The 22,429-nt window shown below is 34.6% G+C and overlaps 1 protein-coding gene across 2 annotated transcripts in view; it reads right to left on the bottom strand.

The window, feature by feature from the left end:
* Poc1b (POC1 centriolar protein B) overlaps positions 1 to 22,429 on the bottom strand; it is an 85,824-nt gene that overhangs the window by 22,747 nt on the left and 40,648 nt on the right. For both annotated transcript variants that reach the window (XM_027955437.3, XM_027955512.3), the window contains 6 exons: positions 21,851 to 21,958; positions 21,334 to 21,449; positions 19,700 to 19,833; positions 17,665 to 17,733; positions 16,737 to 16,889; positions 10,743 to 10,823 (listed from right to left, as the gene is read on the bottom strand). In XM_027955437.3, the coding sequence (XP_027811238.3) occupies positions 10,743 to 10,823; positions 16,737 to 16,889; positions 17,665 to 17,733; positions 19,700 to 19,833; positions 21,334 to 21,449; positions 21,851 to 21,958 (661 nt within the window). The remainder of the gene's footprint in view (positions 1 to 10,742; positions 10,824 to 16,736; positions 16,890 to 17,664; positions 17,734 to 19,699; positions 19,834 to 21,333; positions 21,450 to 21,850; positions 21,959 to 22,429) is intronic.

The raw sequence follows: 22,429 nt of genomic DNA, 5'->3' as shown, positions 1-22,429 counted from the left end.
AACATACCTCTGTTTAAAAATAAAAACCAATGGAAAATAGGGTTAACTTTATAAAAATCACACTAACTAAATGTGATGTAAACTAATATTTTCATCTACTCCATACAGGAAATATACCTGCACCCACCAGAACTTACAGCAATAACACCACCAAATAAAACTTAAATACACACACGTTCCTGCCACATAGAATTTCCTCTTCTAAAAACTGAACAAACAAAAATGAAACGCCGAATGTCTTCTCTGATTTAAGGAGAAGACTCAAAATGGGGTAGGGAGGAAGAGCATGAGAAGAAGATTACCACTAGATGGGGAAGAGAGGTGGGAGGGAATGGGAGGGAGAAGGGGAATTGCATGGAAGATGGAAAGAGACCCTCATTGTTATACAAAATACATGTATGATGATGTGAGGGAAAAAAAAATGTGTCACATTAGATTGGGTAGAGAGAAGTAATGGGAGGGGAGGGGAGAGGAAGGGGGATAGGAAGGGCAGCAGAATAAAATAGACACTAGTATTGCTGTATGTATATACGTGTCTGTATAACCAATGTGATTCTGCCACCTGTACACTTGGAAAAATGAGAAATTATACCCTATTTGATTCAAATGTATGATGTCAAGACCATTGTATTGGGCTGGGATGTGGCTCAAGCGGTAGCGCGCTCGCCTGGCATGCATGCGGCCCGGGTTCGATCCTCAGCACCACATACAAACAAAGATGTTGTGTCCGCCGAGAACTAAAAAATAAATATTAAAAAATTCTCTCTCTCTCCCACTCTTTCTTTTTTCTTTTTTTTTAAAAAAAAGACCATTGTATTGTCATGCGCAATAAATAAATAAATTAATTAATTAAATTAGTGATGGACAGGGGTGAGAAGCCAGGGGAACTAATAGAAGAGTAACAAATAAGCCTGCCAACAGAGGTAAAGTCATTTTATCATTATGATATAGATTAAAGATGTGATCAATGAAATAATTATTCATACCAGGAAGCTATATCCATGTATCTGGCTCGAGTACCTGTAAGAAACATGCCAAGTGGCACATCTTTTGGATAATCAATAAGAGACAATATTTTAAACACAGTTGTCTTTTTTTTTTTTTTAATGAGAATTTTAACACTATGCTAAAGATCTGTGCCCGCTAACATATAGTGCATGTCTAGGGCTTACCTACTTGGCAAATGGGAGTAGGCAAAATGTAAAATCTCAAAGTTGCCTCAAGACAAATTACTTACTAGCGTTGACTCTGGGGCTGATTTCCCCACTTGTCTCCTCACTAGAAGTCCTTAGCACTCCTTCTTTTTTTTTCTTTTTCTCCTATACTGTGCATGCCTCTTTAGCCACTGTACTATAGTGAAGAAATATTTACTTGGGTTAAACCACATTGACAAGGGCAAGTGACAAGGCATGTATGCAGACTGGGTATCTTTACCTGTTTGGTGAGGACCGTCAGTTAGCCTTGATGCTAGTCAGATCCAGGCCTTGCTTGCCTTCCTTACTTCCTCACTTCTTGGAAGGGTGCCCAACCTTTTGAAGGCTAAATTATAGAGTGAGAGAATCTGCATGCATGTTCAAGTGAGGAGGTAAAATGCTAAGCAGAATATGAAAAATGGTGGCTATTTCTATGGGAACCACAGGTATGTGATGAGAACGTTCCTAAATCTGATGCAGTAAAACTTAAAAAGACTGATCTATATGCTACATTCCTGGATGAGCAACTCAAGATGGTAAAGTGGGCAGTTATCCTTAAATTATTTTATAAGTCTAATGACAAGCCAATCAATATTTCAATGGAATGTTTTTTGAGAATGGAATATTTCTCAAGTTCACATAGATATATAAAGGGCAAAAATATTTTAAAATTGAAGGCAAAACTGCATATTTTAAAGAAATATTCTAAAGCTACAACAATTAACAATGTCTAAGAATGGATCAAGGACAAACAGAATAATAAGATGGCAGACAGTCTCCAATAGTATATAATGTTTAATAAAGGTAATTCACATTGGAATTTAAGATTTTATTGTGGGCTGGGGATGTGGCTCAAGGGGTAGCACGCTCGCCTGGCATGTGCGGGGCGCTGGGTTCGATCCTCAGCATCACATAAAAATAAAATAAAGATGTTGTGTCCACCAAAAACTAAAAAATAAATATTAAAATTCTCTCTCTCTCTCTCTCTTTTTTAAAAAGATTTTATTGTTAAAAGTAAAAAGAATAGCTAAAGGTATGTTTGGGATTTAGGAAGGGACTTTCTTTGCATAGAATCTAAATAAATCATAAAATATAAACAAAATATATTGTTTTCAAATAGTTAATGCAGATAAATCTATCAATGTTCAGAAACAAAATTCAAATAGAAATGACAAAAGAGAAAAACATATTTGTAGAATATGGCCAACGGTTAATGCTTTGAATTAAAATGACATGAAGATCAAATCTTTAAATGCACAATGCAATAGGAAAATGAGAAAAGTTAAAATCTCCAAGTAACTAAAAAAAATGGGATTCACTTGATAATATTTCTTACTAAGCTTTTAAAACTTTTATTAAAGTACACTTAATAATAAAAATTAAATACAATGCCTAGTATATTTAAAAGTGTAGGAAATAGAAAATTTCATGTGGTACTAGTAGGAATCAATATTTATTTGCTCATTCTAAAGTGGAGTTTGCCTTATAAAGCTTTTTAAAAAAAATGCCTACCTGTAATACAGAATATGTCTCTTGACTCCAAATCTACTCTACCAGTCTCTGTTCTGTATCACAGAGACTAGGACTCTGAAAACTAGAGTTTTCTCCCGTCATTTGATTTCCTATCAGAATCTGCCAATGGGAGGCATGAGATGGAGACCAGAGGCCAGAGAAGAGAGGGGAGACTCGCTTCTCCCTGTCTGATTGCTGTTTCCCTCAGCCCCTTCCTGCAGCAGGTCTTAACACCCTGGTTATTCCAGCATTACCTGGCTGCTGCCCCTTGTACATTTGGTTTCAGTTCCATAGAGTCTGAGTTTGTGGGACTAGAGGACAAGGCCTCTTGTCCTAGTTTCTGGACTCTAATAACCCCCACCTCTTCCTGGAAGACTACATTTCAAAAGTTAATAATGGTTGTCTCCTGACAATACATTTTTTTTTTCATTTTGTGAGAGAATACATGTATGTGTTCTCATTTTTAAAATTAGCATTTATTCTTTGTAGAATTAAGGAAGTTACTTCCTCAGAAACATAATATACAGTAGTTAAAAGCACATATTCCAAAACCAAATAGAGTTCAAAACCCAGCACTGTTACTTATTGGTTAGATGAATTTGGACAAATTCCAATGCCCGGGTTAGTAGAGGAATTCCACTGAATGAATAAACACACTTTCTCTTTACAAAATTGTTATATACTTTTTTTTCATATGATGGTATGTATTTTCATATGTATGGGGTATTTTTACCTGTGACATAGGGAAATACAGTTTTTTTGTTTTCTTTAATTTTTGATTTTGAAATAATTGCCTATCTAGGTAATTTTTTTTTTTTCTGAATCTTTCGAGAAGTTGCAGACACCATGCCCATTAACCTCAGATACTACAGTGGGTATGTGCTCAAGACCAGACTATTCCCTTACATAATCATGGTATGATTATGAAAATAAGGAAATTTAATATGATACTACTCTTCCATCTATATTAACTTTTTTGCCACTTATTTGGATAAGGTCCTGCAAAACATTTTTTCCACTAGTCCAGAGTCAATTTCACAATGCATTTAGTTGTCATTAAACAAAGAATGAGGTATATACTATTCCATCTGTTACTATTACTTACTAACAAGTAATAAGCTTAGAAGTCTGTAAAAACAGGGAGAAGAGATAGTAAATGCATGAAACAAGTACCTCCCTGGGGCCAGGAAACTAAACAGAAAGGTTGGAAGGCCCTTGCTGAACTGAAATGGTTTGTTCACAAGGAGGAAAGAGGAATGTTCATTAAAAAGACATTCTGAAAAGGAAAAGGAAATGCCTGGCATTCCTTCTTCATCTCCTCTTCAATTTAAAACAAACAAGGAACTCTTATGTGCTCTAGCAAAATACTCCAAAGAAATACATAAAAAGCAAAAGAATTTTGTCATCATAAACACTGAAACCTACACCAAAATTCTGCAGTGGTTCAGAAAAGCTTTAAAAGTATATGATTCCCAACTGCTATGTATAACCATAAAGCTCTAATAAAAAAGAGTACATACGATTATAAAACCTGAGTTTTCTAATGGTCACATCATCTTAAGTGAAAGAAAAGCAAAACACTGTTGGAATTAGGAAAAAATAGGAAATTCAGTTATTTTACAACATTCATTAAATATAAAAGTCACTTTGAGTCAACCTAAATTTTGTTAAAATTTTAACATAGTTTTATTTGTGTTTGAGAATGTATGATGTTTTCATAGTATGATGGCTTCTACTGATGTCTGACTGTCTTAGAAAGCAGAAGAAAGGAAATTGAAAAAGACAGAAGGGCTGAGGCAAGGACCAGCACTGGGCCTTAAGAGTCAATTAACCAAGATGATAAAGTTTTAATTTCTCTGAAGCCCTAATATATTTTACATAACTTGACTTCATAAAGCACAAAGAACTGACTGAAAGTTTGTTTAGTAGACTTGCGGAGTATTTCTACCAGATAATTTAATTTACTCTCAAGTGGCCAAATGAAAAAGGAGCAGCCAATCCGCTTCACAGTCTACACAGTACCAAACAATTAAAAACCAGACGGGCAGAGAAGAACACAAGAGCTGAAAGCTAAGTTCACACCTTTTCCTGAAACTCCAACAGCCCCCAAATGGCATTTGACTCCCTAGTGAACTGTGCTCTGGGTCAGCAGGAAGCTCTTGCGCTGATGGTCCGGGAGACAGCACTTTCCAGAGTGCCACCCTCATAATTTCCTGTGTGAAAAGCTCACTGCTGTTCTTGCATTCCTCAGGTTGCATTTCTTCTCATCTCAGAGGATGTTGCTCTTCCACAGGAAGAGGAAGGAACCAGTTGTTGCTGGATGTGTGGGCTGAGAGCTGTCGGGCATTTTCAGCATGCCTCAGTCTCAGCTGTGGGAACCCGGGATGTGGCTTAGATTCCCAGGCCTGGAACCCTCACTATTGCTGAGGCAGTCAAGAGTTACAGTTTAGAAATATAGTGTCTCAGGAAGTTGGAAGGCAGAAATAATACCCGAAACTTCAACACCTCCAGTTCCCAGATGTGTGCTAATTTTCTAAAGGAAATTGAAAAAAGTATTTATTCTGTTGGACTTCCAAATAACATGTTTATAAAATCCTTTTGGATAGTTTCCTTTTTTTTTTTTTTTAAAAGAACACATTTCATATAGAGAAGTTTAACTTCTAAATCACTTTTGTCAGCAGGAATGAGGACCAGTCCCACTACATAAAGTATTTGTTAACTAGATAATTTTTAAAAATTGAATTCATATAAAATTTTTGGTAAATTCATTAAGTTTTCTTTCCCTGTGACTCTGAAACTTAAAGGGAAAGAAACTCAAATTAGTAAATGTTTCAGTGAATCTTAATTAAACATTTAGGACTTAGTTATTGTCATCACTTTTATTAAAGAGCACATTTAATTTGGAGAAAAAAAGAAGAAAGCCTCTGACCCATTACTTATTTCTGTTTCAGTATCACTAACTTTATAAATTTTACAGCTAGCCTCAGCTACACACATCTCTTTGAAAAAAGGTGCCATGTTCCTTTAATGAATTTGACAATTTTAGTTGTTATTGTTGAAATTTCAAGCACTTTTTTTTTAAAGGTCAGCCTTGCATTCACAACTGTTGGTAGTTTTTATAATATATGTGCTTCAAAAGCAAGGATCTAACCAATTTGGAAATAGTTTCTTCCCCATCCCTAATATTTTATTTCATCTATCTTAAAGATTGTACCTGAGGAAATATTAAATGTGTTTTCTATTTCCAAATGGCAGGAGAGCTATGAAATTTATTTTTCCTTACTTACTTCTGTTAATGTCATGTATATCCTAATTTTTAAATGCCTTTGACAATTACTTCACATCTTTCAATTTCAAAAGGCCATATTTTTAGACTATTTCTTAAATCTTCTAAGAATTCCTTTATCCCGTCAAGTATCTTAGTACATAACATTTAACTTTTTGAACTAATGCATAAAAAATTAATGGCATATTTACTCTCATTTGAAGTTATAAGACTAACATTCTCTTAGTGAAAGAGGATAAATTAAGGGAGGCACCAACTAGTGAGTCCAAAGGCCTGGATCTTACAAATGCCTAACCCACACAGTAACAGGGGCAGGAGAAAGATAGTGCAGGATCACTGACCCAATGCTTGAAGATACCATAAAAATGCCTGTTTCCCAAAGCTTACTAAGCAGCCACAGAGTTACAAACATACTTAGTTTTAGAATTCATTGTGCACTAAATTTATAAATCAGTGTAGCCTTATAAGCTGTTGCAATGTTTAAAAACTTTAAAAAGAATCTTATCTACCTCAAATTTAAATGTCTATATGTAAATTCAGGAAAGTTAGCATATGGAAAAGTATATAATTCAGGAGGTTTGTATAGCATGATTTTTATGAACTTTCCTAGAAAAATAAAGAGGAAATCTAGGGACGATAAATTGCATATGCCATTTTATACTTTTAAAGTTATAAATTTTAGTTTTGAGACATTTAAGTTTGCATACACTGTGTTCTTTCAAGTAAGTATTTCCAAATCTTTGCTTACATAAGCAGTTAGGAACTGAAATAACTGAACTAGTTACGCAATGTTGTCTGGTAACCAGGATGCACTGTTGCCACAACATCCATGAACGTATTCTCTCTGTATCTGCAAGTCTACTCTTTGTATGTCCATACAGTTTGTCAATACATCAATATTTTTCAGGCAGCATATACCACACAAAGATCTCCATGAATGTGAATGACCTTTTCTCCCTAAAAAATAGGCCACTTCCAAAATCTTTCCAAAATAGAAATTTTGCTGAAAAATGTAAATCTAAATGTCATTTAGGAAGGGGTGTATATCCCGAAGTCACGGAAAAGGCAGAATGTCTCTTGCACTGACTTAGTTGATTGCTTTTCCTGATCCTACAACTGAGGACAGGAAAACTAGGATTCTTTCTCTCCCAGAAGCCCCTTTGCCAAAAGGAAGCAGAGCCAGGAGATATTCTCAGCTACCCTGAGATTACTTAGGGCCACACCTTGCTGTCCTTGGGGAAAGGAGATAGGGAATCCCACAACCGACAACCAATCTGTCAGGAAATCCTCTTGGCTCTGCCTTCAAAATATATCCCGAATCAGATCCTTTATCATCACCTCCTCTCTGCAACCACTTTGGGTCAAGCTGCTTCGGCTTCTTGTCTGATTATTCTATTAACTTCTTAATGAGTCACCTATCCCTCCATCACCACCTGCAGCCTCCTGTTCTCACACAGCAGCCGTAGTGAACCTGTTAAGTTATAAGTAAAATATGTTTCTCTTCTACAGAAAACCCTCTGGTAGCTCCTATTCTCCTATTAAGTTATAAGTCAAATATGTTTCTCTTCTACAGAAAACCCTCTGGTAGCTCCTATATCACTCTAGGTCTGGCCTTCTATTATTGTTCCCACTCACCTGGAGTGCTGTTCCTAGATACCCACTCTACTCACTCTCTTCATGCCTGTAGTTCTTTACTTAAATGTCACCTGTCATATACATCCTGGCCTGCCCATGCATCTGAAACTGCAATCCTCTTCCCATCTGCCTTTAGTACGTTTTTTACCTTTATGTTTTTCTGGTCCACTATATTATAAAGTTTGTTTGCTTATTTATTTTTTAATTAGTAAACTGCTTCTTTCCTGACTAGAACTCTAGGGCAGGTATCTTTGTTTTGTTCCTTTCTTTAAAGAACAGAACTGTTACTTAATAAATATTTATTGAGAAGTGTAGGTGTACATGAGTGGGTATCCTTCCTGGGTTTTACCACATCTGCCATCTCTTGAGGTAGCAACATAAAGACCCCAAACTGGACTGACACACTTTTATGACCATGGTACATATTTTCATTTTCTTTGGAGGCATCTACTTTTAATGAATGAGTCAGGTCAGGGACTCACCACAATTTTCTTCTATAAAAGTCCTCCCATTTCCTTTAGTCCAATAATGACCTCTTCTGAATATTCCCACAGCAATCATTCTCTGACAATCATGTACTGTTGGCACCAAGTGTCTTGAAAGTGACTTATTTCCTACATGATTATTTCTACCTGGCTAGGTTGCATGCTTCTTGAGTTCAGGCAACCATCTTAACACCCTCCTTAGCATCTCAGGTAATGTCTTCATGCAGTAAGTTTTTATTTTGATAATGGAATAACAATGCATTGTAGATCACTGAATTTTTCATTCTATAATGTAGGACTTCAATGTATTGTAAATAGTCAATTGGACCTGAAATACTATTCCTAATTCTAAAGAAAAGTATATACATTACATTCACACTCTGCACAGCTACCAGGATAGAGATAAGAACACTGTGTCAGCTCTCTAAGAATAGTCTGGTGCTTTGACAATCAAAGGAAGAGTAAGATTATCAACTTCATTTTGTTCATTTGTATGACAAACTATTAAAATTAATACATTAAAACTTAGAAAGCAATTTACCCAAAGCTAACAAATTGCAATAGTCCTAGAGTATTTCAAAATAATTTACAGTAAGTTAAAAAAGAATCGCCACAACTTCTTCTTGGACCAGAATTGTAGCTGTGTGCTTAATCCCCAGCAGCATAAAAATAAACAAAAAATCAAAAACCAAAACCAAAACCAAAACTACTTCATATTCATCCATTTTGGGAGAGAATAAAGAAGGAGCCTGGGATATTCCATGAAGCCAAATCAATGCTAATGCTAAATGCCCCAGTACAATTTGTGTGTGTGTGTGTGGGGGGGGGGGTGTGTGCTGGGATTGAACCTAGGACCCTGTATATGCTAGGCAAGTACTCTGCCACCCAGCTACATCCCTACTCATTTTATCTTTTATTTTGAGACAGGGTCTTGCTAAGTCACCCAGTCTGGCCTTGGTCTTGTGATCCTTTGGCTTTGGCCTCCTGAGTAGCTGGGGGTCATAGGTGTGTGCCTCCAGGTCCAGCTAAAGATTACCTTTTTATGTCCTATCTTAATGAAATGAACTTCTAAGGAAAATTTTCCAGTCTACAAAAACCAAACAAATCCTCAAAAGAAATAGTAATCACAACAACAAAAACTATCTATAAACACTGTTTTTATTGTTGTTTGTTTTTTGTTTCCAATATTTCTCTGGATTTTTAAATTAAATCACATACAAAGTTTATGCCAAAAATATTTAGTACAATTGTGCTCCATGTGAAAGTAGAAAAAAAACCTCTTTTATAGATATGTCTGATTTGTTTTTCAGAAGCAAAAGAAAAACAGTCAATGGATATAGAACACTACAGATCAAGAATTACTTCTACTACATTAATGGGAAGGCAAACATTTAAAAAATTAATCTCACTTGTCAATTTATGCGTCTTTCAGTGAAATTATAATTTCACATATGTACGGTAATATTATCCCTTCTGTGGATAATCACACTCTGTTTTATAAGAGAACTGCTAAACTTGTCATTTGCTTGTTATTCCAACTAGTCTTCTCAAAGTCTCACATATACCACATTCCCTGGGTTAGGGTACTAAGATGTAGACTAGTTGACTTTGGCACTCCTTATTTCTGGGTGGCAGTTTTGCCCACCTCCCTAGCACACTGCCTATCAAGAACATCTGCATTTCCCGGGACCTGAGGACCTGCAAAGCTGCAAGAGTACTTAGAAGACCCTTGAATGATTAGAATGTTTTCTGGTATTATAAGATAGAGTCTATAAAGTGGATTGGTAATCCAAAGAATTCCTCTACAGAAATGACCATTCTTGAGATCTACTGGAGAGTTTGCCATGCTATAGTGTCAGGAATTTCTGTTTTGTTTACTTGTTTAGTCTTGTTTCCTCTTTTGGCCACACACTGAAAATTTATCCCAAATATTTAACAACACTGACATCATAACAGCAGTGTCACCAAAGGCCATGCTGCTTTTCCCATTTGTTCTCAACACTAGTTTTGTACTAATTAGCTGGATTGACTGTGGCAATGATTTGCCTCAAAAAAGATTAAGCTAACTTCTAAGTTGAAAGGCTCAAACTTTCAATCTTTTGAGACTTTGGACAAAATGAATAAGCTCCAAGAATTATATATATTTAGTTTCTGGATAATACATCAAGAGATTAATAAAATAAAATGACTGTGCTAGTCCTATAGCTTCTAAGGAGAAGTCTAGAAGTAAGTTTAGCACATCTGGAAACAAAGTGGGGGATATGTTCTGCCACAGCAAGTGAAATGTCACCTTAATAGGTATGAAATGTCACCTTAATAGGTAACTATGCAGTTACCTATTACTATGCAGTAATAGGTAACTACATGGTTCCTTAATAGGTAACTAACTAGACAGAGCACAAGGCCTTTGAAGTAACAGCTATTCTGAAAATTGGCACTTCTCCCCCTTGTGGCTGCTGAGATACATTGTACATGTGACTTTTTGTACAAAATTTTTCTAGGCTAAAATGTTAAGCTACTTAGCCCACATTTTATACTCTCCCTTACATACTTTTTAAGGATACAGATTGTGTCAAATGATTAAATTCCACATAACTGTAAAACAAACAGACAAATAAACGAAAAACTTACTGTGGTAGAATCAAAAGAAAGGATGTCCACAACAGGAGGAGTAGAAATCTGCAAATCGATTACCTCAAGCTTTGGATTAATCTGTGCATATACATAAAAAAGTTAATATAATTTTTTTTTTGATACCACAAGAAACTGGATGCTATTTGTACAGAAACTGGATACATACAACGTTTGCAAAATAGTAGTCTACCAAATCTATCCATTTAAAAAGACTATAAAAAAGTTGAATTTATCTCAGGAACACAAGGTAATTTTTACATTAGAAATCAATGTAATTCACCTATAAGGGAATATTAGAAGTAAAATAAAATGACCCACCTCAAAAAGATGCAGAAAAAATCCTAGTCTGTTCATTATGATAAGAAATGAAATAAAATATTAAGATACAAGAATTTAAAAAGATTAAATAAATTTTCACTGATAGATACAATTACTACCTAGGAAGAAATCCCAAAAGAATCTATTGCTAAATCATTGAAACTAGTAAGAGAATTTTACAAAACCACTAGTCCCCAAATCATGATACAAAGATCAGTTGCATTTCTGCATTCAAGCATACAGTTAGAAAACATGACATTTAAAAAGACACCATTTATGATAACATAAACATTTTAAAATATATCAGAATAAATATATAAAAATATAAGACCTTATGGGGAAAAATGAATAAAACTTATATTGACATTAAAGAAGAGTCAAATAAACACAAAGCCATGCTATAAAGAGTTTAGAAATATATATGGGAAATAAATTTAGTGAGAGACAATTGGGAACATAAGAGAGGACAGAGGATTTATACTTGAGAAAAACAGGTCACTGTATGAATCCCTAAGTAATACTACTATAAAGGCAGGCAGTGAATAAATCAGAAAACTAATTGTTATACTAAAGCTATAAAACAAGTAAAAAGATATTTTTGTAAACACAGGCTGAGAAAATCATCTTAAAAACTGAAAAAGCAAAACCATAAAGAAAAAAATGGATGTGATTATATAAAAAAATCAGGATTTCTGTTTAATAGTGGATACCACAAAGTTAACAATCAGATAATAAAGGAGGAGATATTATGATGTCTAAAATGGAAAAAGGATAAATATCTAAAATACACAAATCTACAAATCAATGTGAAAAATGGCTATACCCCAAGAAAAAAATACGATAGAAGTAAAAACATAACAGTTAATCAGCATATGAAGAGATGCTCAGAAATATTAGTAATGAGAAAATTAAAGAATAGTAAAATTAAAGGAAAATACGAGTTAACACCTATCAGATTACAAAAACTAGAATATTCAATGATATCAACTTTGTTTTTAACATTGTTTAAATGTTTTAAACCCCAAAAACTAGAAATACCTCAAATGTCTGTTAATAGTAAAATACATTATGGGGATTACTATTGTGGCAAACTAACTGCAAGACTGCACAGCAAAAAATGAATGAAAAAACTCTGTACAACATCTGAAAATATAAATTCAGAATTCATATACATAAATCTAAAAATCTTAATATTAAATGAAAAAGCAAATTACAGAAATAAATATTCAATATGATTTCATCGATATGAAGTCCAAAAACATTTATAGGTGAACAACATATTTTAAACATATATAGAAAAAATACAAAGAAAAACAAGGGAATGATTACCTACAATGATGACTACCTTTGAGGAAAGTTATTTCAAAATCCAAACAGACCAAAAACAAACAAAAATTCAAACAACATTAATACAAAGAAGTATACAAAGGGAAAGACAGATGCAGAACTTTATGTCAAATGAATGGTTCTAACAGGAAGGCACTAAAGAACCTCCCAGAAGAATCTGTTGCCCAAGTGCTTAGACAGTGAGAGCTGCTTCCGATGGAGGAAATGTGGCTGAATGCGGCCTTAAAAAGGCTTAGAAGGCAAAACCAGAGAGATGAGTTAAAGAGCATTTCTCAGCACAGTGGCAGAAAGCTGACAGTACTTTTTGCACGGGGTAGAAAAAAGAGACAATTAGAGAGGTTGGCAAGGGTCAAATTATAAAGGGTGAAGGGATTTGGCAAAGCAGAAAAAGTTGACATCTAAAGTGTACTTTAGAAAGGTTAATCTGTGAGAGATGTGTAGAATATAAAGAATAAGTTGATATAGCAGCGGAGACACTACTGTAGTAGTCCCACACTGCTGCAAGGAAGGCTGAGCTGGCAGTTAGAAGACTAGAATGATTTTTAAGACACTTATCAGTCTTGATGGGTATACATGTCGTTTCAGAAACAGAACATTTTATAATTATCCAGCCAAACGGTGCTAGGCATGGAGTTGCATGTGTCCAGTAATTGCCTTGTTACAGTAAAGGAGGGAAAAATCTGTGTAGGATGAACATGAGGGACTACTGTCCAGCCAGCCGGCACTCTGCTTCTTTCTGGCTGTTCCATAAAGCAGAAAGCAACCAAGCCTCCAGCTGTAAACTGAGTCTGCATCAAAGGCAAAGACAAACAACCTGGAGGTGACTTATTTTCTTTTCAGTCTTAGTTTAGTTGTCCAGAGATTGCTTTCAGACATTTTATTCTCTTCTATCTACTGCCACCTAGTGTAAATAGTAAGATGTTTACCAATGAAAATACAATTTGATCTAACCATTTGAAATTGGAATTGCTCAAAAAAATTAAATCAGACCCTAGGTTTGATCCTCAACACCACATAAAAATAAATAAGTGAAATAAAGATGTTGTGTCCAACTGCAACTAAAAAATAAAATTAAAAAAAAATTAAATCACATGAAAAGAGGAAGTACCTCATAGTAAAAACCTTGACCTTCTACAAGCACTATAGTTTATTAATCATAAATTGACACTGCACAATTTCTATCCTGATTCATACTCTTTCATTCTAAGTGAAAGTTTTAAATTAAATAGATTTTTGGCTCTGGAGATTTCCATATGCCTTAATTTGAAGTAAAGTGTTTAAAAAAACAATTTGAGTTGGGCAGTAGTGCATGCCTGTAATCTTAACTACTCAGAAGGCTTGGGACTCTATTTCAAAAATAAAATAAAATAAAAATTTAAAAAGGCTTTGGATGGGCTCAGGGCAGACTGCCCTGGGTTCAATCCCCAGTACCATCCCCCCAACCCCCTATCCTCACACACACAGTGAAAAGGAAAATAAATAAATAAATAAATAGAAAACCACAAAATAAAAGAAAAAACAACAATTTGGCAATTAATAATTTTCTGATAATATAATTATATAATATAATTATTATCCTCTGCTTTATTATGAAATTTTTATCAAAAACACAAACACAAACAAAAAACCCTGAACAATTAGATGTTCATATGCAGACTCTTACTAGTTTCTTGGCAATTCATATCATAGGATTTACAAAACTAAGCCATGTACTTAAATTCAAGCAGTAATGAGAGTTTGAAGATAATTTAAACTATATATATAAGGTTGACTTCCTTAAGGTAAAACAAAAAGAACAATAACAAACACCCCTCAATCACAATGGTCTTTCTGTAGTACAAGTGAACTCTAATTCCAGAATGAAAAGTCAGTTCTTAATAGAATTTTTAAGTTTACATTTGAAAAATACAGTTGAGAGAGGCTTTGCATGGCCTGGGTCGTCCTGACCTCGAAATACTAAACAACCCAGGTGGATTTTTCAGCTTTCTGGCTGTACAGTCAGGTCAGAGCTACTCAGACAACTTATTGACATTTTAAAGAAAGTCTAGCTTTCTTAAATGGACATGGGCTGCCAGTAAATCACAGAGAAAATGGCCTGCATCTCTATGTTGAGATAGCACTGTGCATTGAAAATATTGAATAGGAATGAGGAGATCTAGGCCCGGCCTCACCACTCTGGTGAGGTGGCTAAGTAGATGATAGGGGAATAGGGTATCTCTTTCCTGATCATGCCCAGCCAAGCCACAGAAATGCTAAGATATCAAAAGTTAATACAATCAGCCTTAGTAACATAAGGATACTCAAGTTAAATTAAAATATAGCTCGCCTTTATTTTATATAAACATACGTAATTGCAGGGATCAATAAATATACCTACAGCTGAAGACATTGAATAAAAACTGAGATGAACAACAAGCAAATTATATTCTTTCTTTCAAAAAACAGAAGAAAAAAATGATATAAGAAGTAGCATAAAGAAGTAATGAAGGGCTGGGGATGTGGCTCAAGCGGTAGCACGCTTGCCTGGCATGCGCAGGGTGCTGGGTTTGATCCTCAGCACCACATAAAAAATAAAATAAAGATGTTGTGTCCACCGAAAAGTAAAAAAATAAATAAATATTAAAAAATTCTCTCTGTCTCTGTCTCTCTCTCTTTAAAAAAAAAAAGTAATGAAGCACAATGGCTAATTCTTTAGAAGAACAGAAAGACTGTCAGAAGAAAAAGAGGAAGAAAATTATAGCAAATAATTGAAAATCAATACAATCAAGGAAAAACTATGACAGAAATCCAAAGATACGGATGGATTAAACAAAATTTTAAAAATAGTTTAAAAATTATGAAAGAAAAAAACATAGATACACTTGTACAACTGAGGCCAACAGAAATGCCTGAGGTAACAGAGAGGATCAAGACTAAGGAAATCAAAATTTAAAAAAGCAATTGATGAGGCTGGGGTTGTGGCTCAGTGGTAGAATGCCTACATAGCACAAGTGAGGCACTGGGTTTGATCCTCTGTACCTCATAAAAATAGATGAATAAAATAAAGTTATTCTGTCCATCTACAATTTAAAAATATTAAAAAGAAAAAGAAGAGGAGAAGGAAGAGGGAAGGGGGAGGGAGGAAGAGGAAGAGAAGGAGAAAGAGAAGAAGGATGAGGAGGAGGAAGAAGAAGAGGAAGAGAGAAAGAGGAAGAAGTAGAAGAGGAGAAGGAGGAGGGAAGATGAAGAAGAAGGAGGAGAAGGAGGAGGAGGAGAAGGAGGAGGAGGAGGAGGAAGAGAAGAAGAGAGGAAGAGGAAGAAGTAGAAGAGGAAGAAGTGGGAGAAGAGGAGGAAGAAGAAATTGATGTGGAAGACCACAGACTTGAGAACACAGCCTGAAATAGTGACAGGCTACTGTGCATTGCCACTCAGGAACAACTTTCAGAACTCAAAATACCCACTCTAAATGCAAAGAAAATCTCTTAAATGGTTTTAAAAAAGAAAAAGAATCAGATAAAAAGATAAACAGGCAATAGTGATTTCTGATACCAGCTCTTGGGAAAGAAAAGAGATTAAGAAGAATTATACAAAATGGCAATCAGCAGGCTAACACCAGCTAAATATCCAGCAAAGAATTTCTCTTTGAAGAGAGCATATGTAAATCTATATGACCTAAGGGAACACATAAACAAAACTCTAAGGTAAAGGGCTCAGGTGAAGTTCAGTGGCAGGTAGAGTGTTTGCCTAGCATGTGCAAGGCCCTGATTTCAACCCCCAGTATTGAGAAAAACAAAACAAACACACAAAACTAGAGTTAAATAATTATATACCCAAAAATATATGTAGGCAAGTAATAAAATGGTTTTAGTTATTAGGCTTATGCTTAACTCTCTTCTTTTTCTGGTCATAAGATTTTCTTTTCTTTCTTTCTTTTTTTTTAACTATAGAAGGGTTTTAAGGTACCTATTTCAACAACTGTTAAGAAAATTTGTACCCTTTATTCCCAGTCCCATGACATACATCATATGATGACCTCCCTAAAAATGTCTCGAATATGAGGCCAGCCAGACCACACAGTCACCTGAGGCCTTAGATTTCATTTCTTATCTTCTATTATTGTCACACAATTTTTAGCTTTATTTCAAGGCCTTCACGAAGTGAATATAAAAGGCTTTCACATTATTACACACTACCACATGCATATAGTTTTATTAGTAAAAACAATAGGCTTTCTCAAAGTGGTGCTATTTTAGGGCAGGACTAGGTTTTATATAACTAAATATAATTTCAAACACCTACTTGAGTAAAAGCTCCAAACTGTAGGACAAATATGCACAAAATACTCACTTCAACAGTCTCTAATTTTCTTTCATGAGTATGTGGTGTTCTTGGGTAAATATCAAGCAGGTGTGGTGGTGAATCAAAATGCAGTCTTTTGAGATTTCTTTTATTAATATCTTTACAATGCAATTCATCAAAGTTAGTCCTCCACAATAAGACCTATAAAAAAGTCAATAATGTTGGTAGTTATTTGCTTGCAATGTATAAACAACATAAATGACTTATTTATAAGAAGCCAAATATACAGAATTGTCCCTCAAATTAGTCAAAAAGGATATATATCTATCTCCATATACACACTCACATGCATGTATATTTCAGCAGTGTTACTGTTTCTCAATACTTTTTTAGACATAGTGGGGAGAGAAATTTAGTATTTCAAGTTGCTTTCATGTCTGCCTTAAAATTCATAATAAGATAATATTATATTAACTTAAAATTCTCTTGTTTTCCCAAAAGTCCAAACCATGCTTTTGATTAGATCATCTACTTTATTTAATAAATCTGACTATAAATAATTTTGGCCATTTCAAATAAATGCAAATAAGCTTCATAAATGATTAATACTTATCACCCTCAAGAAGCTTAACATTTGTTTTCCACAAAAACAAGATATATAGAAAAAGATTTGGAAATAATCCAAGCAAAAGCACTATACCATAAAACTACACATTCCGTGTCAGTTACATGCATAATTAAGTGTGAAATCAGCAAAAGAAAATAACTGCTGAATTCCAAAAACTATTATAATTGGAACTGTTTCAGCTATGAGATAGCAGACTTCCTGTCACTAAATTGAAATATAAACCCATGGCTAATCATCTTAACATACACAAACTAGCTGGCCATAAAAATCCCAATTGAGGTCAAAGATTGCTTTATTCAAATCAAATTCCTCTATCCCATCAAAGAGAGAGTGGAAAGATGTACAAACCTGTGTGTCTGCACCTCCTGATGTAAATTGCTCTCCACTTCTGGAAAATGAAACAGTAAATACAGGTCCCTGAGACATAAAGGGAGACAAAAGAAACACTGGTAACGCTTCCTGAGGGCAAAGAAGACTGTGAGTACCAATTTTTCATCATAATTTATATAGAGTACTTATGCAGTAAGTCTGACAGAACATATCTAGTTTCTAGAAACTAATGCTTACAGAAGAAAGACAAAGAACCAACTCAATTAAAACCCAATTAAATAATACTAAACAAAAAAGGAATGCTAACAATTAGTAAAAAATAAAAATAATCTCCTTTAAAGACAAGTTTGTACATGTGTAAGTTAATCAGAATTTCTGCTAAGATCTTCTGCCTTTATATTCTGTAGTCAACTAACTGAATACTTAGCAGAAATTGAATGATAAATCTGTAGGTGATGGGAAGGAGCCTACATAAATAAAGGTCATTTCCTGAACACAATGGGAAATGAGTTCTCCTTTCTGAAGTAGGCAGTTGTGAGCTACTAAAAGCAGGGCATAGATAGGAGAGATGTGACTGTGAAAATCAATAGCACAACTGTGATAATGAAGAACTGGAGCAAGAGTGAATGACTGGAAGCCAGTGTGGCAGTTACTGCCACCACCTAGGTGAGGAATAAGGGATTCACAGGTGAGGGATGCATTCAGCACCGCATTCAGCATAGCTGTCAGATGCATGGCCTCCAGGTCAGTCTTCAGTCAAGATAAGAGGGATTATTTTCTCCTCTCAAATATTAATATGTTCTGTTCATTTTAATATGCCTTTAACCTATATAAGACAAGTTTGGGGGACAAACATTTGGTATTTTTCAATAGACCATTCCAGACTTAAGAATATTAAAGCTTCATCAACACCCTCATCTTCAGAATATGAAAAATTCCATCTTCATGTATAGTGTTTTTCTCTGAAATAGTTTATCTTTTTCATTATTTTGTACTTCTTTCATGAATATTTAAGTCCTTGTCCACTTTTATGGGTTGTGTTTATTCAGCTTAAGTTTATATGTATGCATATATCTGAGCTGGTTAGTCTACTTACGCTTCCCCTTAACAGAACAAACGATAAAGCAAAGCAAGGCAGGAAATACAATGGTGGAAAGAACCCCATAAAGTTCACTCTATTTTTTTACCTAAACAGCCTATACTTGGTTAAAAGGAAGTATCTAGTATAATTAAAAAGAGAGAGAGAGAGAGAGAGAGAGAGAGAGAGAGAATGTTATTAAAAAATCAGAGAAGTCTGAATATTTACCTATAAAGGAGGAATACTTTATATACTTTAAAAAATTCTTAATTCCTCTTCCCTACTTGGTTCTAAGCACATTGAGAAATAAGAAAGAAATGAGGCATATGGGAGGAAAAATATTACCTTTTTAAAAAGGAAAGAAAAAAAAAAAACTAACAAAAGCTTATAGAAAGAGAATGTGGTTTTTATGTAAGGCTTTCTAGAACTGATGCCCACAATGAGCCAGGTTTGACTGAGTCACAGGCAACACTGGATAAGGACAACTCTCTCCTAAGAAGTATCACAGAAAAACAGTGAAGTCAGGCTCACTACTAAGGCTGGAGAGTGAAACTGCTAGGCTACCTTACCAGGGTTCTCCTGCTGAACTCACCAATCAGAGGAAGCAAGGGGTGTGGGAGGCTATTAAAGCTAGTGAAACAGGCTCCACATGATAGAAAGATCGGAAGTAATAAATAAACTTACCCACCAGCATTTAACTAGTCACAGTGTACCACATACTGATGAAGACAGTGCCATTTACTTAATGGTCATTGAAAGATATTGATTTTGACAAGAATTACAATAAATGGTGTTTCTAAGAGTTATTTCTAGAGCAAAAAAACATAGTCTTGGAAATAATTTTTTTTTTTTTTTTTTTGGTTTGGTGATAATGGCAAAGTATGCTACAACCTAGAAAAACAATAAAGGCATATAATAAAATGGATCAAGATTTTAAAATACATATTATTTAAAAAGCAAAAATCTTAATAATACCGTATGTCCTTGAAGTGTATATATGAGTCTTCCTTCTAAGAGATCCAGAATCTTAAGTGTACCATCTGAAGAGGCAGTGATCAGATAGTTACCCGAAGGATGGAATGATATACTATTAACTCCACAGCTGTGAACTAATTTGTAGAAAATCAAAGCAAAAAATTAAGGGAACAATTATTTTTTTATTATGTCATATGATCTTTAATATCTTCATAGTTGCATTTCTTTTTTTTAATTTTTTAATATTTATTTTTTAGTTTTCGGCGGACACAACATGTTTGTTTGTATGTGGTGCTGAGGATTGAACCTGGGCCGCACGCATGCCAGGAGAGCGTGCTACCGCTTGAGCCACATCCCCAGCCCCATAGCTGCATTTCAATACAATTTATTTTTCTTTATAATAATTATACATATGGACTATAACATACATAATTCTGTGTGTGTTACAAGGCAAAAGAAAGCCCTTTTTACCTTATAGCAATTTTAGTTTGAAAACAAGAATCAATTACAGGCCATTTTCCCATAACACCAACATTTTTTATACCTAAGATAAATATTTTGACCATACCCAACATTAAGCTTCCAGTTAATGAGACAGAATAACTTTGTGTGAGAAGTCAGGTATAGAAATTGACATTGAATTCTGAATCTCAAAAGAGTTATATGAGTCCAACTAGATATCATATATAACTGGTAGAAAACGATTTCCTACTGTGCCTATGTATTGAAACTAAACGAGAAGTGAGTTATAAAGATAATCTTATTGACCACATAACTGTATAGTCTTTGGCTATATCACCTATATAATTAAGAGTTAATTGCAAACAGCTCATATAAGGTATATAACCTAGCCTCAAATTAAATTTAATAACCAATTAGGGGGTTGGGATTAAGGGTACAGAGTGTAGAGATATATGTGAAAGGCAAAATCCTGCCACCGAGTCTGAGAATTCATTTCTAGATACCATCCTTCCAATAGGAGGCAGTACAATGCAGTGATCAAAACTTGGTTCTTCCTTGCACTTTGTCAGCAGAAAGATCTAAGACAGTTCTAGCAATTATTTAAGAAAGTTACTGTCTTTAAGACTCAATTTCCTTACCTTAAAAATGGAGGAAATATGATACCTATTAGGAATACTGTGAGGACTTAGCACAGAGTCTGCTACATAGTGAACAATGAGTAAGCAATAGCTATTATTATACTCAGGTGCAATAACACTGTGGATTTATATAATTCTAATATAAGCCAAGAAAACTAACTCACTTCTCTTTTAGTTTCAATACATAGGCACAGTAGGAAATTGTTTTCTACCAGTTATGATATCTAGTTGGACTCATATAACTCTTTTGAGATTCAGAATTCAATGTCAATTTCTAAACCTGACTTCTCACACAAAGTAGCTAACTAGAGTTTGAAAACCAAACAGTAACTTCTTCTTTTTAAATAGCCCTAACATTGTTTTTTAAAATCCCTTTACCTTCCTCTTCCCTCTTGCTTCTACTATTGATGGGAGCTACTACGCAATTCAAAGGCAGCCCCTGACCCCCATGTAGAGAGCCAAACTATACCAAAGAGGGGAATGGGTGCTTCCAGTGCAGCATTCAGAACCTGATGCTTTTGTTAGCTGACTTACCTTGATAATGCTGGAGTAACTTGTTCACTCTGATATCCCAGATCCTTACACTATGATCAGAACCTGCTGAAGCTATGCATGTACCATTAGGATTAAAGTCCACGAAATTTGCAAATCTAAGAGGAAAGATTAAGATGGACCAATATTTTGATTTCTTTACTCTTATTTCTTTTTTTTATTTGTTGTTTTTAGATATACATGAAGTAGGGCATATTTTGACATATTATACGTACATGATGGGGTGCAACCCGTTACAATTTTGATCCCATTCTTGTGGTTGAACATAATGTGGAGTTTCACTGGTTGTGTATTCATATGAGTATAGAAACGTTATGTCCAATTAATTCTATTATCTTTCCTATTCCCATTACTCCTCCCTTCCCTTTATTCTCCTTTGTCTAATCTAATGAGCTTCTATATTTCCCTTCCCTATCCTCATTTCTTTTTAAAAATGCTACAATGACATGTCTCCTTAGCAAACTGACCCATACAAACATGTACAAAGGAAGGGACTTACCCTACAGAATCTGAGAGGTTATTAACACACTGCTTATTTGTGGTATCCCATATTTTAATAGTTTTATCCTCACTGCATGATACAATTAATCTTCCATCAGGTGAAAATCTAGAAAGCAGAGGAAATAAGATTCTGTTTGTAAAAAGTTCCCAACAGTTACCAAGTCACGCTGTACATATGGCACACCAGGCTACTTTTACCGCACCATGGGCCAAGTTTTGCAACCAGCATCTTTCTAACCAAATATCATATGATGAACAATATTAACAAACCTTGAAAGGTCAAAATATGCTATGTAGACTAACCAATTTTCTTTTTATTCTTTTACTCAAATAATTTAGTTTTATGGTATTTAGTTTTTTATTCAACTCTGCACACCTTCCAAGCCAACTACCTTGTATTTTTAAAGTACTGTATTTCTTTCTTCTTTTTCTGTCATTTTTCATTGTTATCCATATGACTCAAGAGAGCCTTTTCTACTCATCCTACCAATCTTTAGCAAAGCTTTTTGTAAGAAAGGGATTGGTGAGAATTAAATTAAGTGATATCAACCAAAAAAGAAACTAACTCCTCAATCCT

The sequence above is a fragment of the Marmota flaviventris genome, chromosome 3 (assembly GCF_047511675.1).
Source record: "Marmota flaviventris isolate mMarFla1 chromosome 3, mMarFla1.hap1, whole genome shotgun sequence".
Taxonomy (NCBI): Eukaryota; Metazoa; Chordata; class Mammalia; order Rodentia; family Sciuridae; genus Marmota; species Marmota flaviventris.
This window is presented reverse-complemented; position numbering and strand designations above follow the sequence as displayed.